The 16,996-nt window shown below is 38.5% G+C and overlaps 1 protein-coding gene across 2 annotated transcripts in view; it reads left to right on the forward strand.

Annotated features, from left to right (window-relative positions):
* The window catches only part of LOC135625657 (AP-1 complex subunit gamma-2-like), a 104,099-nt gene that overhangs the window by 47,562 nt on the left and 39,541 nt on the right, over positions 1–16,996 (forward strand). For both annotated transcript variants that reach the window (XM_065130737.1, XM_065130736.1), the window contains exons 8-9: positions 1,352–1,515; positions 6,392–6,446. In XM_065130737.1, the coding sequence (XP_064986809.1) occupies positions 1,352–1,515; positions 6,392–6,446 (219 nt within the window). The remainder of the gene's footprint in view (positions 1–1,351; positions 1,516–6,391; positions 6,447–16,996) is intronic.

The following is a 16,996-nucleotide window of genomic DNA, read 5'->3' on the forward strand; positions in this document are numbered from 1 at the left end:
AGGGTTCCATTTTAGTGGACAGGGAACCAGCATGTGGACTGTGCAATTTCTCAAGCTTCTGTCCTGGATAAGCTGTATCACCTGGTGAGAGGCTTACTGGGCAGCGGAAGAGACAGCTACCATGGTGGTCAGCCTATGGCCTAGTACTGATATAATTTTTTAATAATTTATGACAGTTGTCATAGTTTTCAATCCAGTTTTTCCTTCTCTCTCCCTTCCATTTCTTCATCTTCCTGTCTCTATAATTTTGTTTTCTCTTCTCCCTCTCTCTTTCTATATCTTTTTCTCTCTGATTCTGTCTCTTTCTCTTTCTCATTTCCCCTACTTTGCCTCCTCTTCCCTGTGCCATGCTTCCTCATCACTGCCATGGTGCTGCCATCTCTTTCCTGCTCCATATTGCTGTCGCCTCCTCCTCCTACCTCCTCTTCTTCCTCCTATTCCACCTCATCATCTCCTCCGTGAATTTAATTTAAAGGTTTATTTTTTTAAATTAGATCCGACCTAACCAACTAAAATTGGGGCCATCTGCATACTGGTTCATGCATGGACTGGTAATCCTGGCCAATATAGACTGGTCCTGATGAAATTGCAAGCCTTGTGAAACAAAAACCTAAAGTTCCTAAAGAATACAAGTCACTGTGGCTGATAAAGTTTTTGCTGATTTAGACTTAATCCATTGTTAAATGCTAAATTCCAAGGATTTGAATACCGTACCATACCACCTGGTACGAGCGGTACATACCTGATACCTGTCCATATGGTATGTATGATATGTCATACCACACCATACCGAGTAAAGCTCGATATGTCAGTACATTACGAGATCAAAACCTTAATACAACTCGAGCTGTAGAATTTTTGAAAATTTCTTTTGGATGCTAAATAAATTCATACTCAGACTTTAAATTTCATTTTTATATTTATTACAGTGCCATCTATTAAGGAAAATCTTTCTGTGGAAGAAGCAGAGTTTGGAAAATTTATTGCTTGTGGAAATTTTTTTCAGCTTCTCTCTCTTTGTTATTGTTCTCCTTTCTCTCGAACATAGCTTAGTGGTTGTGTCACAAACTTATATCATGTATTTTATCCCAAGAGAAGGTACTAATTTTTTTCTTGTCCATCTTCCATTTGTATTCTTTACCATTTTTTATGATAATAAATGGTATAGTTTGCAGTTATTTCTTTTCATTCTTCAGTAGCTTGAGCATTACTTGTGCATCATATCCTTGTTGTTTTTAGCACGGATGAATTAAGGCTTCATGTTATAAATTTTTCTGATCACTTTTTATAGTATGCTGTATTCTGATGCCTATTGAGAACCATCATATCTGATGTATTGACATATTGTCAGGACTCTGATGCCTCCATTCAGAAGAGGGCCCTAGATCTTGTTTTTCTTTTAGTCAATGAGACAAATGTGAAGCCTTTGACAAAGGAACTTATTGATTATCTAGAAGTTAGTGATCAAGATTTCAAGGGTGATCTAACTGCCAAAATTTGCTCGATTGTTGACAAGTAAGGGAAAATGTGAAGTTTTGACTTAAACTAAGCTAATATGATAACTATTGATATTCATGACTGCTAAATAAATGCAATTGTGAAGTAATTTTACTGTTAATCATAATGCCAAATTGATGCATAGTTATTGTTATCACAATAAATGGGCATAGAAATACTTTGTCTTCATGTCTCTGTTGAAGGGCATCCGTGCACAGATCTAGCAATTTCATATCCTCCTTAGTTTGGCATTTATGACTTCTGAGTACCATGTTATTTTTATCCCAATTCTGATACATCAATTTATCGTTTTTACTTGTTTTCACTTTCACAAACTACACTCATGAAGCAAGAAAAACATGTCAAGCAATATTTATTTAAATCGTAGATGGAAATTCTTGTTATTTGATTTTTGTTGGTTATCTAAAATCCTAGAATACTTACTATAACTTTGACATAATTGTCTGGTAGTTAGTTGGCTAGGTAATTTTGCTATTAGCGTCAAAGCTTATCAATGTCAAAGGCTAAGGTGATACACAAGGATATTAAATGATGTTTAGTAGATTGTTTGCTTTTCTCTTTTGTTATGTTTTGGAAATAAAGTGATCAAAGGAGTTACTATCTTTTTAGGTAGCATCGTTGATACAGAACCTTTGATGGATTACTACTGGACAAACAGTTCTGTTGAGCTTTTGTTATGCAGTTTTACCTGTCAACTTTGTTATTATAGAGGAACTGAAACAGAGGGTGAGACACAAGAGAAGAAAACAATAACTGTTTTCAATCCTCTTTTCAGCAGCCATTATTTTCCAAAAGAAGGGAAAAAAAAGACCCAGGAGATAATCCTCCAATCTGAAATTCAGACCCTAGGAAAAGGACAAAAACTAAAGAAGGTTCAAGTTCAACACAGAATCCATACTTTCAATCCTCTTTTCAGTAGCCATTATTTTCCAAAACTTGAGCTGGTGACTATTCTCATCAACTAAATCTTGGACATTTCTTACTGAGTGAAACATTGCTTAATTTTTTAAGCCATTTGGTCTGCATTAGTTTTCAACAAAATTGTATTGGTCCAGTGTATACTGGTATATTGTCACACGGTATGTTGGTGAACCACAGTGGACGTGGACCAAATAGAAAAATGGAGAGATGAGGTAGGAGGAAGGAGGAAGAGGCGGACTGACAGAGTGGGAGGAAAGATGAAGAAGAAAGAGGAGCAACAAAGGATGAGGCAGACGAAGAGGAGAAGTGGAGGAGGAGGAAGAGGAGTACCAGAGGTGGCAGAAGAAGCAGTGATAGTAGTGGTGATGCAGTCGAGTGACAGAGGTCAGGCAGCACACAGCAACAATAGGAGAAATGCAAGAGCGAGAATCTAAGTCAAAAGATAGAGAGAAGGTTTGTGGAAGAATTAAAAAGAAATAAATTTATAAAAGACAACTGTCAAAATCCATCAAAAATTTTTGAAAAAAATAGTAAAGACAAGGTTTAATTCTCAGGTACCAGACTAGTACAAGTACGGTGGTGTACTGACACATGGTATGTGTCATGGTACCGATAAGGAAGGAGGAGGAGGAGGAGACATACAGGAGTAGAAGGAAGAGGAGAGGAGTAAAACAAAGCAGAGGAGTTAGAGGAGCGGGGAAGGGTACCCAGGCCGGTAGCAGGCAGCACAAGCAGTGGGTTGCCGGGCGTCATATGGGAGGTGTGAATCGCAAGGGGTTGTGAGGAAGGTGAGCACCAGAGGGAGGGAGGGAGGATTAGCCACAGGAATATCTTCTCTCTTATGGTGACTTTCCAAATCCTGTCTGCTATCAAACTTGTACCTCCATCAGTTTAATAGTTTGTATAAAGATGACAGTTCACCAATTTTGTCAAATCTCAATTCGGAGTATCTTCATGTCTTCAGTATATCAATTATCCAATCTAGTCTTTGGTAATTTTCCAACATATTATTTGTGAACACATGACCAGGTGCACATGTTAACTACCAGACGATTCTAATGGCTTATCCTTAACCAATCTGTGATGCTGGACCTCGAGACATTTGCCACTAGCAGCATAAAAGGTGTACCAATCTTAGAACCCTCCAAACTATGAATCAGTCCTCTCCAGATCAGGGAGAACCTGTAACACTTCCTAAAAATGTTTATTCTGTCATTGTATGTTATCCACACCATATTTGTCTAAATTTATCAGGATTGATGTTTTTTGTGATCAGTCAGGCAATTGCAAGTTGCAACTAATGGGGAACTTGGAAGTTGGAAGTAAGCTTTATATTCGTTCTAATTGACTTTAGGACAAAATCCTGACTTTGATTGTCCAGTTTAGTGTCATATATGTTGCTAGTTGGAGTATCAAAGCAATTTAAGTCCTGTACATAACTTTTATGTTATATTAGGAATGTACATTGGTTGATGTGGATTCTAGAGTCATTTTCCATTTAAATAAAAAGCTAGAGGCTCACATTAAGAGAAGAGTGAGAAAATAGGTGATTCCTAAGATTAAAAAGGAGGGCAAAAAGACACAAATGTTCAAGATTGATTACCAGCTTGTTGATAATTCTATTGCAACCAACTAGGCTTGCTATATGAAGTTTATAAGTAGGAAATCATTTTAAAATACTATGAAGCATGTGCTGAGGTCTGTCAAGATCTGCTGTGATTTAATTCTCGAATAACTACCTTATTTGGTATGAAAGACCAGGATATAATTATTGATTCCTTCCTAATTATATTACCTTATTTGTCTACATCTACTAGCTCTATATTACCTAGATTGGCTCCTAAATCTATTTAGATAGTTCTTTCCCTTTTTTTTTCTCTATTTTGTCTGTATGTACTTCATCATGACTTCATCATGTATACAAGCAACAATATAGAAAAAAGTGAAATTCTCTTCTTATATTTTCCTGTTCATAGTAACAGAGAAAGGTTAGGTTCTGATTTTTTTCTTTGCCGATTATAACATACGGCAAATTTGTTTCTTTCTCTCAGCCTTCATTACTGAAAGTCCTCTTTAGTGACTCTTTTTGTTTCATGAAACAAACTTGGATGAGTACAAGAAACAAACTTAGGAGTTTCAGACATGGGGCCTCTTTTTGTTTATGCAGTGATCTCATTCCATGAAGATCTCTCTAATGAGTACAAGAAAACTTGGGGCCTCATAACAAAAGAGTCATACCCTCCAGATCTCTACACGTTAAACTAAGCAAAAGAAATTTTATGCAGTGATCTCATTCCATGAAGATCTCTCTAATGAGTACAAGAAAGTTTAAATATGTGAATGGGGCCGGCCGCAAAGGCACTGGCCTTGGATGATGCTTCATGCAAAACTTGGGAGATCAAGAACGTGGAGATGATGTCGTGACTGCTTCACTCTATGCAACTAGAAATTAGCAATACATACCTTCTTTTTCTTATGGCCAGAGATATTTGGGATGCTATCAATAAAACCTATTTCAAAGTAAGTTTTACTTCTCAAAATTTTCAAATCAAAAGGCAAATTCAAAAGATGAAGCAAGGTACCTCAAGTGTCACAGATTACTATAATAATCTGCAAGGTCTATTGGCTGAATTAGACCTATATCAAAATTTGAAAATGGAATCTGCTGCCGATACTAAAACTCTGAGAAACTTGTTGGAGATGGAGAGGGCATTTCAATTCTTATTGAGGTTAAATTCTGAATTTGATCAGGTACGTGATCATGTTCTTAGTAGAGAACCTTTTCTTGATCTTGATGAAGCGTCTACTCTAGTTCGAAGTGCTGAAAGCCCACAAGAATTACTACATAGTAATGAGGCAAATTATGGCAAGCATATAGTGGAAAACTCTGCCTTAGCAAGCTCAAAGATACTTTTAAACACCGAAGACAATAAGAAAGATAGGAGGTACTCTTTGTAGTAATAACTGGAAAACTTTGGCAGTAGAAAGGTCTCAATACTCATTGTGTATGTAGATGATATTATCTTGACAGGTGATGATCTTGTTGAACTAGAGAAACTAAAGACTTTCTTGACAGAGTTTGAAACAAAAATTTTGGATCATTAAGGTACTTCTTGGATATAGAGGTGGCTAGAACCAAGGAGGGTATCTCAATATCACAAAGGAAATATACACTGGATTTTACACTTGCAAACTTGTTTATTGGGTTGCAAACCATTTGAAACACCTATTAAGCACAACCAGAAGCTAAGTGCAATAACAAATAATGAGGTGGATAAGGGACAATATCATGTAAGGTTAGAAAATTAATTAATTTTATCACATACTAGACCAGACATTGCTTTTGTTGTAGTGTTGTAAGTCAGTTTATACACTCATCTAATGAAGAACATATGATGGCTGTCTTTAGAATTCTCCAATATCTCAAATGAACTCCAAGCAAAGGGTTGATGTTTAAGAAGAGAGACAACGTATATGTTGAAGCATACATAGATGCTTATTGGGTCAGCAACATAGATGATAGAAGATGTACATATTTTGGACACAAATCATACTCATGAGGCTTTAAGACATTGAACGCATATGGATTTTTGACTTAACAATTTATGCATATGTTTCAAGTAGACAAATACTTTTGTGCATATTTGCTACTTATCATGAATGGTTGTTATTCTTCTTTTAAGTTTTGAAACTCAAAAATATATTGACTAAGACTAAGATTAATATGTTACTACTTTTAGAACACTAATAGGTAGTTGAAAATTATTCATTTATTAATAACTTTTTTTTCCATTGTTGAAGCTCAGAGAATCATGAGACTTGTCCTTGTGAAAGGATCATGATGATTGTTCAATATGAGAGACATATTAGTTGGAAGATTATTTTGCAGCAATATTGTCAAAGGTTTTGAACAAATTGGATATAGCCTTATGGTGCTCCATATCTTTTGTAGGTTTTCACAGGAGAAGTTATGGTATACTGATCAGATGTTTAAGGTCTTGTGTCTGGTATGTTATACTGACCTACAGATGACATTTTGTTCTTTAAAAATGAGAAGCAATGTATTTGACTTTTTCGTTTCATCAGAATCATTATGTAAAAGACTTGATAAGGATTAAGGTGTGGCATGGAACATACATGCTAATACAGTGACGAAGAGTGAAGTATCATTCCACGTCATGTGTGGTCATTATTCTTGATTGATTTTTATACACAGCTGGCACATTATTATTTGTGCAAAGTTCATGGTTCTTAGAATTGTTACTGAACTAAGAGACATTCCTCTCTTCTTGTTAGATATGACTTTTGCATATCTTCTAGCACAAAAATCTTAAACCACTATCATACTGAACAATGTGATTACTGCAAAAACAACAAGCCTTGATGTTATTTGGGGTTGGCTGCCTGGATCTCTTCCAGTTATTGAGCTCTGCATAGGATAGTGTCCGTAGTTTGAATCTACTTTTTATTTTTTTCTAGTAAAGTTCTGTTAGCTCTTACTTTATATATCCTCACACTAGTAATTGTAATTGATTCACCTCTTCTAATGACAAACATGTCCATACCTTCTTAAATGAGATCCGTCATTTTACTCTCTATCGAGGCATTTTTTTTGTAGTAAAGTTCTGTTAGGTTTTTCTCTACATAACCTCACACTGCTAATTGTAATCGATTTACCTCATCTGATGACAAACATGTCCATACCATTTTAAATGGGATCCGTCATTTTATTCTTTATCAAGGCTGCACCTCATTGTTCATGAGTGAAAATGTTTTGCTACAATTTTTTCTATTTTTTGCTACGTTTTGCTACTAATTGTTCTATTTTTTCTAGTAGCCACATATCAAGCCAACACTTTCATCTTGGCTACAATAACTATTGTCTTAAGTTTTGTTTTTTGATCCAAGGGATAGATGATGATCACATTCACGAACACCACAAATTGGCACACCAACAATGAAACATCAGTTCACCGACTTCATTTGCATATTTCATCTTTCTAGATATAGAGTAGTTGATTAACTCGATCGGAATTATTAGGCTCAAGATGTGTTCTGGTGTTGTCTTATGAAATTGTAAGCATAAATATCCAACTAGAGTTCTTTTAGTTGGAAAGCTTTTGTAATCATCATGATGAATACTACTACTTTAAACTGCCTCTTGTTGAACTATGGCATGTTTTATAGGTGGCTATAGTGGATCACCATATGATTCACCAATAGAAGCAACTTGTGCATTTGGTTTTTCAATTTGATTTTAGATCTTTAAGATTGGTTTCAACTTTTGAGTAAATAAGGTTGTCATTTGCAAGTCAGTCCATTTCAAGTATTGCTACATGGTAGACATGGATACCTTTCTTATTCTTTTATCTTGTTTAAGTTAAGGTGACCTGGGCTACTTGTATTGAAATATTGTATTTATGTTCATTTCCTTACCAAGTTCTTGTTTGCAACTAGAGGACAAATAAGGCATGGTGTATTTTTCAAATTGTTTTAGGTAATTCATTCCCTTTTTGATAATGGAAACCTGGATTTAAAAGACTTGTACATTACTAGTTTTGTAAGTTATTGGTTCAAGCACTGGTCTTGGTCTTGATCAGTAAGGTTTTGATATTGGTCTGTCTTGTCTTTAGCTAGGATTGCTTAAGGTGTGTGGCACCCAAGCAACACATGCTTTCAAGAGGCAACCTAGACTTTAACCTTGTGCAGTCCAATAAGGACCTGCAAGGAAAAGGAAAAGGTTACTCTTGTTGCCAGCAAAAGAGACAAGGAAACCAAATTTATAAGCAAAACAAAGTAATTAGATTTTATTAGGTACAAATAATTTTCACAAATGGGCTGAATGATCACACACAAGGTTCAAAAAGGGACAAATGATCACCTAACATTTTGTTGAACAGAAAGCGGGTCTGTTAAAGACACTACAACCCTTCGACATATAACCAAGGCCTTCATCCCTTAGCGTGCCATCCGGGGTTTCAAAGGGATTGAGATGGCTAATGAACACAAAACATTGCTAGTTTTGTGTTGTGTTGTCAAATCCATTTTCTTCTGCATAGTGTGGAGTTTTTGCAGGGATTTTAGGCCACTTTTGGCTTTGCATGATGACCACTCAGAATGCTCTACAAGCAAGTTTAGAAGAAAAAAACCCAAAAAAAGGCTGCAAAAGTAAGGAAATAAATTTGCCCCTCACATCTTGGGTTCCTTTACCATCTCCTCCAAGTGAATTTGTATTATCCCTTGTTTCAAGCACTTCAAAACAAGGTTTTGAATGCCGGTCCGTATCAACATACCGAGCTCTGCTCGGTATAGTACGTATCGGTTTGTACTGTCAGTATGCTACGGCGTACCGATGGTACACCCTAAAACCTTAAAAATACCTTCACCTACCACGCTAGGGTGTACCAATCGGTATGCCTCGGTACTGGTCGAAATCCGGGGCGGTACCGATCGGTATATCTCGGTACCGGTCGAAACATTGGTATTGCCTAGTAGAGGATGGTCCGCATACCAGTATCCTCTCGGACCGGTACGTACTGCCCGTACCGGGTAGTACACATCGAAATCGAGAACCCTACTTCAAAGCAAGGTATGCAATTTCGAATAATACCGCCTGGTACGGGCGGTACGTACCGGTCCGTCAGTTGACCGGTACACAGATCGCCCCTTACCGAACGGAACGAAATATATATATATATATATATATATATATATATATATATATATATATATATATATATATATATATATATATATATGAGGCGATGTCGCGTCGCCTCGACGACGTTGCCAAATTATATATATATATATATATATATATATATATATATACACACACAACGAGCAGTATACCGCTCGGTATACAATATCATACTGTACCGAACGAACGTCAAAACTCCGGTACGGTATGATATTGCATACCTTGCTTCAAAGTGACTTCCAATTGATGCAAGTGAGGAGTTGTTGTCCCACATGGTTTCTTGAAGCTATCATCTCTAATATTAGAGAGCTTTGTAGCTTTTTGGCTGTAATCTCTTCTTGTCACCTACCTAGAGAGATCAAAGGTTTCTCCTTCAAATGTAATGCTGCTGATTTGTTTGCTGCGTTCTTTTTGACACCTTAATACAATATATCTTTATCCTTTCAAAAAAAATTTATGCAGAGCTTGGATACTTGGCTTGCCCGCTCCTTGATTGGTTTTGTCTAAACTCCTTGTGTTGTACTCCTTGCTTTGAACTTAGATACTTGGCTTGCCTGCTCTTCTCCATTGCACATTTAGATTTTAGAGCACCATAAGTGTTGCCTAAAATTGAGCTGAGTTTTGCCACCATGATGCATTTATTTAGCAGTGTTGATTGTGCTTCTAGGTTCATCCGTGCCCCTGTTAGAACCCTTGCAGATTCTAAACTTGGGGTTGATCTCTTTAGGGGATCGGCCTCCTTGTAACTCTATAGGGGTTCCTCCCTCCAAGTGCTGCTCAAAGGCTGCAGAAACGTTTCATCTATTGCTTGAGAAAAGAGGAGGAATACATGGCTATTTATAGGGCTTCTAAACCCTAACTCCTAATAGGACTCCTACTTAAGACTCTTACTTCTAACCAACTCCTAATAGGACTCCTACTCAAGACTCCTATTCCCTTACAACTCATAATTCTTCTCTAAGAAAAAACCTCATACATGAATGTCCCTCTCAATTAGGACTCTCCTAACTAGAGTCCTAACAGAATGTCCCTCTCAATTAGGACTCTCCTAGATAGAGTCCTAACAGAATGTCCCTCTTAATTAGGACTCTCCTAGCTAAAGTCATAACAGTTTTACATTAATGTCCCTCTCAATTAGGACTCTCCCAGCTAGAGTCCTAACAAACCCGCCCTCTTCAATTCAGCCTTGTCCTCGAGGCTGACGATTCATGAATTTTGGGAATTTGATCTTCAAGTCATCATAGTTCTCCAAAGTGGCATCTTCTATTAGTAGGTTTGCCCACTGTATTAGCAATTCAGTAGTGGATCGTCGTCGTCGAGTCATAATCCGTCGATCAATAATGGTACTTGGCTGAGTCTGAAGTCCTCCTTGGGTAGTCATATTTGGTGGGTGGCTTTGGGCTATCTCCAAGCACTTATTTACAACTTCTATCTGGCCGTCATATTGTGAGTGATATGCCATACTCCTTTTCAATTTAGTACTCTTATAGTGTAATTCTTTTGAGTCCCAATTGAAATGAGTTACGGAGCTTGGTGCTTCCTCCAATTTTTTTATAATCTTATTAGTCTCTGAATCTTTCTGCCATTCCATCTTAATATCCTTAAGAAAGTTGATGGTCGGAAGTGAAATGGCCGAAACTTCAGCTTGCTCGGGTAGCTGCAAAAGCGCATCTGCAAGAACATTCTCTTTCCCTCATTTTTGCTGCTCAGGGGATGATATCTTTCGCTCCAAAAAGTACTTGAGGCTTTTATGGTCGGTTTTAATTTGAAATCGTCGACCAATCAAGTAGGGTCTCCACCTCGTTGCTGTGCGCACAATGGCAAGCATCTCCTTATCATATGTTGACTTATTTTGATGGGAGGGAGATAATGCCTTGCTAGTGTATGTGAGTGGTTGACCATCTTGCATGAGAAATGCTCCAATTCTGACTCCAGATGCGTCGGCCTCAATAATGAAGGGTCGGTTGAAATATGGTAGTGTTAGCACTGGCATCATCATCATGGCTACCTTAAGTTTGTCGAAGGTAGCGGAGGCTCTGTCCGACCATTGGAAGACATCTTTTTTCAGTAAGGAAGTAAGTGGTGCACTGATCTCTCTATAGTTTTTCACGAACCTGCAATAGTAGCCTGTTAAACCTAGAAAGCCATGTAGCAATTTTATGTTCCTCGGGGTTAGCCAGTTTTGCATTGCCCCAATTTTGAAGGGTTCTACTGCCACACCTTCCTCTGATATGATATGCCCAAGATATTCCACCTTATAATGAAGAAAGCAAAAATTCATAGTGGTTGTTGTGTGTTCAAAAGGTGGTTTTCGGTATGTCTTCTTCGCATACTCGTATTTGATGATACCCGGATCGAAGGTCCAGCTTTGTGAAGATTTGTGCTCCCTTAGCAACTCATCTACTACTGGAATAGGGTATTTATCCTTGATGGTTATGTCATTGAGAGCTCGATAATCAACACATAATCGCCATATTCCATTCTTCTTTCGTATGGGGAGCACAGGTGAAGTGTAGGGGCTACAACATAGCCGAATAACTCCTGTTTTGAGCATCTCTTTTACAATCCTTTCTATTTCATCCTTCTGGAGAAGTGGATACTGATATGGCTGAGCATTTGCTGGAGATTGGCCTGGAAGAATCGTTATACAATGATCATGCCGACGGGTAAGAGGTAGGTTGCGTAGTATATCTGAAAATTCAGCAAGCAAAGGAAGTAGATTTGGATCTTCCAATTTTGTTGGCTCTCCCTTGGTTTGCTGCTCAAGTTGTACCAAAAAGCTACTGCATGCTTTATGCAAAACCTTCTTCATTTGTTGTGTGCAAATCATCGTTACGTCGCCCCCACGTTTCCCGTGCAGTATCACTTGTTTCTCCTTACTGTAAAATTTCATAATTAGTTTCATAAAATTCCAAGAAAAATCACCTAATGTTATCAACCATTTAATTCTGAGCATGGCCTCATAATCATTAAGAGGGAGAAGGAAGAAATCTGCAATTATCTCTTGGTCCTGCAGCAATAGTTTCTCCTGCGGGCGCCTACGATCATACTTCAAAATCCGTCTGTCGGTGACCTTAACATCAAACCTGCAATGATTCTCGATAGGTAATACCATTCGGATAGCAACCTTACTGTTTAGGATATTATTAGTGTTGCCCGTGTCGATGAAAACAGTGATCAGTTGTTGTTTGAGAAGGCCTCCAACTTTCATCATTTGCGGGTTTGAGTAGCCGGCTAGTGCATGTACCGTAACTTCGATCGGTTGTGGCTCTTCTTCTGTATCTTCTTCTTTATGTTCAATGCTCTCTTCTGGATGTTCAATGACCTCTTCTTCTACTGGTTCAATGATAAAAAGTCTCCCTTTACTACAGCGATGCTCATGGCTCCACGGCTCGTCGCAATGCCAACATAACCCCTTCGCAGATCGCTCCTGAAGCTCTTCTCTTGTCAACCTTTTTGGTGCAGGGACTCGGTCAACAGTAGGGGGGGCTAAGGGCTTCAATATTACTCGTTGAGGAGTGACCCTAGTCCTTCGAGCTTCATGGTTCAATTGCTCCTCTTGATGTCGTGCAAAAGAGATGGCTGCCATAAGCGTGTACGGTTGTCGCGCTTTAACTTCTCCTCGGATCTCCGGCTTCAAGCCCTCAATAAAGGTCCTCAATAGCTGTTTTTGAGACCAATCAAGAGTTTGATTAGATAACCTTTCAAACCTGGTTTGGTACTCCTGAATGGTGGAGGTTTGTCGGATCTTTGCTAGTTGTTCGTCAATATTCTCGTAATCGGTTGGTCTGAAGCGGATCAGCAGTCCTTCTTTGAATTGTTGCCATGAAAGGACTCCATAAGTATGTTCAAACCAGTCAAACCACTGTATAGCATCCCCTTCAAGATGTATAGCTGCAATTTTCACCATAGATGCATCCGCGGTTTTATGGTACCGAAAATATCGCTCCGCGTGCAAGATCCAACCAATCGGGTCTCCTTCTTCCCATCTAGGGAAGTCCACCCTTATGCGTGGATAATTAGGATCGATCATAGAGCCTCCCCTCCCTTGGAACTCATCTCTTCGAGCCTGGTGCGATTGGGCAAAGCTCTCTCCGTGATATGATTTTTTCGAGCTTAGTAGTCGGCCCAATCTGAGTTCGGTAAAGAGCGTCCGAATCTTATCCTCCATTCGCGCCTCCAAGGCTTCGAATTTAGCATCGATTGCCTCCTTAGATGCCATAGTATATGCCTCCAAATCTATGATGTTAAGATCTCTCTTTTGTTGTCAGGTTAAAGGCATGTATAGGTTGAGAGAAGTGATGGTCGAAAGGGTTGGTGGATCGGTGGATGTAGGCTACGATTTAGGCTTGTTTTGTGGCTGTTTTGGGTACAGTTTGAGGGTGTGGTTTGGCAGAGTTTTAGGGTTGTGGATGAAAGTTTTGGATCTGTGGTAGATGGTAGCAAAGGTTTGACAGAAATCCGTAGAATTTGCAGCAAGTATGTGCTGTCTTGTAAGAGTAGAATTGTCGTCGAAGAAACAACGGTTTCTCGACGTAATTTCCGCCATAAACTTAAGAGAATTGAGGAGGAAATTGATAGCAAAATCACAGTTTATATGACAGCAAGGATATCTAATTTAATCAAGAAAATTCGGCAGTATAATAGCAAGGAAATTGGTGCAAGTTGCAATTGCAGAATTGTCGTCGAAAAATTTCAGCGGGTTACGATGAAAATTTGCAGCAACATAAAATCGTTTTTAGAGATGAATTTCTTAATAGATCAATCTTAGATGGAAGCCAAGATGATCTATAAAGTGTATAAGAAATTTCATTAAAAAAAGATTGCAAATAGATGGGTTAAGGCAACGATATGCAGCTGAAATTTTCTGCAGCATAGATTTTCAAGTACAGCAGATTGGACATAAAAGATCAGTAGTTTATATTGAGAATTTTTCGATGAAACCAAAGGGAAATCCACTGTTAGGAAGTGTCAAAGATGTCATAAAAATTTCGTAGAAATTTGGATAGAAAAAGCAGAATAGCAAGATCAAACAGATGGTGCTATGCGGCTTGAATTCTGCAATTCAAGTGCAGCAGATTGGACATAAAAGATCAGTAGTTTATATTGAGAATTTTTTGATGAAACTAAAGGGAAATCTATTGTTAAGAAGTGTCAAAGATGTCATAAAAATTTCGTAGAAATTTGGATAGAAAAAGCACAGTAGCAAGATCAAACAGATGGTGCTATGCGGCTGGAATTCTGCAATGTATCTTTCGTCGTAGAGATGAAAACTTTGTGGCGAAAAGTTTATGCAGCAATATAGGAACGATTTTTTTTTTTTTGAATTTTCGAATAAGGATAACTAAATTGCAGCAGCAGTAAGGTAGGAAACCAGAACCTGTTGCAATTCACGGGGAGATCAAAGGATGATCCGTGGTGGTGGAGATGATGACGGAATTCGGTGACGATCTTTTAAGCAATTGTGGGAATTGCTTTGGATGGTTGTAGAGGGTTGATGGATGGCTGTGGAAGGGCAGCGAGACGCCAAGAACGCTGCTCTGATACCAGGTGTTAGAACCCTTGCAGATTCTAAACTTGGGGTTGATCTCTTTAGGGGATCGGCCTCCTTGTAACTCTATAGGGGTTCCTCCCTCCAAGTGCTGCTCAAAGGCTGCAGAAAAGTTTCATCTATTGCTTGAGAAAAGAGGAGGAATACATGGCTATTTATAGGGCTTCTAAACCCTAACTCCTAATAGGACTCCTACTTAAGACTCTTACTTCTAACCAACTCCTAATAGGACTCCTACTCAAGACTCCTATTCCCTTACAACTCATAATTCTTCTCTAAGAAAAAACCTCAAACATGAATGTCCCTCTCAATTAGGACTCTCCTAACTAGAGTCCTAACAGAATGTCCCTCTCAATTAGGACTCTCCTAGATAGAGTCCTAACAGAATGTCCCTCTTAATTAGGACTCTCCTAGCTAAAGTCCTAACAGTTTTACATGAATGTCCCTCTCAATTAGGACTCTCCCAGCTAGAGTCCTAACAGCCCCATTCATGGCTGATATCATGATACCATGCTCCATCGTTTGGTATTCATGACCTTTTATTCATAGCCTTTATGATCAAGATCTCCTTGGGTAGCCAAGTCCCTCATAAACTTGCTGTTATTGTAATGCCTCACCCCTTTTGATCAGCCAGTTCTTAGGGAGCATTTCCCTTCTAAATTTCTACCAATCAAACTATAACTTTTCAGTGTGGCCACTAGCCACCATCATCAGTTTGATGCATGGTCCTGCAAACCCTGATCCTTTAGACACTTGCTTGGCATTTGCATTAGCTTGCTCTATCTTACACTCGTACCCCTTGAAAATATTGGGATACTCAAGAGCAAAGATAAGCTCTGGAATAGTCATTGTCTAACAACTTGTTAGAGAAGCCTCAGAGATACCTCCAACTCTGGAATTGATGCATGATACGGATGGTCAACGGTTGACCAGATCTTCGGGTTCTTTTGAGTTTGAACTCCCAATCTAATTGTTAGCATATTGGTATATTCTAACTTGAGCTTCATTGCTATATGATGAGTCAGATCTTTCTATATTGGAACAATCAATATGCATGTTGTTCCTCCTATACAGCACACTAGTTTCACCGTGCTGCCCACCATAGTGATTCAGTTGTATGCTTTACATGCTCAAATAGTACGCCGCCATGTCCTTGGCTAGAATTGTCTAAGGCATGCAACACCCAATTAACATTTGCTCACAAAGATTAGCCCTAGACCTTAACATTGTACAGTCCATTAAGGACTTGCATAGAAAAGGAAAAGGTTAGATTAATGAACGTGCAAGTAAACAAAAGACGTAAAGAATTGGGACTCCAAGACAAATAAACGAACTAGATTTATTAGGCACAAAAGCTCTTACAAATGAGTTGAACGATTGTACACAAAGGGCTTTAAAGGCAGGCATAGACCCAATAATAATCTTGCACTTTTATCGAACTGAATGCAAGCTCACTATTGACATCGTGTCACCCTCAATATATAGCCAAAGCCCCATCCCCTATCATGCCATTCTATCACGGATGGCCATCACATACTCGCAACACCTTTGTGAACGGACCATTCGTCATTTTTGTTTGCTTGTACATTCATTTGACAATGTGTTTTGCCTTGGTTTTATATGTTTTTGCTTGAAAATTATAAGCAAGAATAGTTTGTAGAGCTGTAGAGCAATCGCTCAACAGAATGGACAAAACTACCCCAAAATAGCTTAGTATTCACGTGCCATGGTTCCATGACCCGTTTTTAGCAAGCTATGGTGCAGAGCAAAATGTCAACCATTTTAGCACCCTAGAACCCCTCGGGTGGCATAGGATTAGATGGGAATTTGGGGTAATGTTGGGCGTTAATTGGATTCATAAGTCCGCAATTAAAGTTTACGGGAACTTGCAAACATGCCCAACACCTAGTGAGCAATTTGTTTGTAAACTTACAACTATTCATTTGCCTTATATAGTCATTGTTTTCCCCTTCTCTCTTTTCTCCCTTGTACACCAAGTGTTTGTTGAATTACTTGTAAAGCTGATCTCTTTTATGAGATGTTGGGACTTATTTTCTGCTTATTTTCTTAAATCTTGACTAATCAATTTGCTCTTTTATAGGTCCTTCGGAGCCTGAGCAAGGGTGCATTTAGGCAGACCCTTTGCGTACAGAGAATACAAGGGTTCCTTACGACTTAGGCAATTCTAGCTAAACCCGTGGCATTTGGTATTAAAGCGGGCAAGTGATTGAAGCAAACAACGAAAGTTAGCAATCTCACCATAGCAAAGCAACATGGTGAATCGAGCAAGACGGGGCAAGTCAGAC

The sequence above is a fragment of the Musa acuminata genome, chromosome BXJ2-10, assembly GCF_036884655.1.
Source record: "Musa acuminata AAA Group cultivar baxijiao chromosome BXJ2-10, Cavendish_Baxijiao_AAA, whole genome shotgun sequence".
Lineage (NCBI taxonomy): Eukaryota > Viridiplantae > Streptophyta > Magnoliopsida > Zingiberales > Musaceae > Musa > Musa acuminata.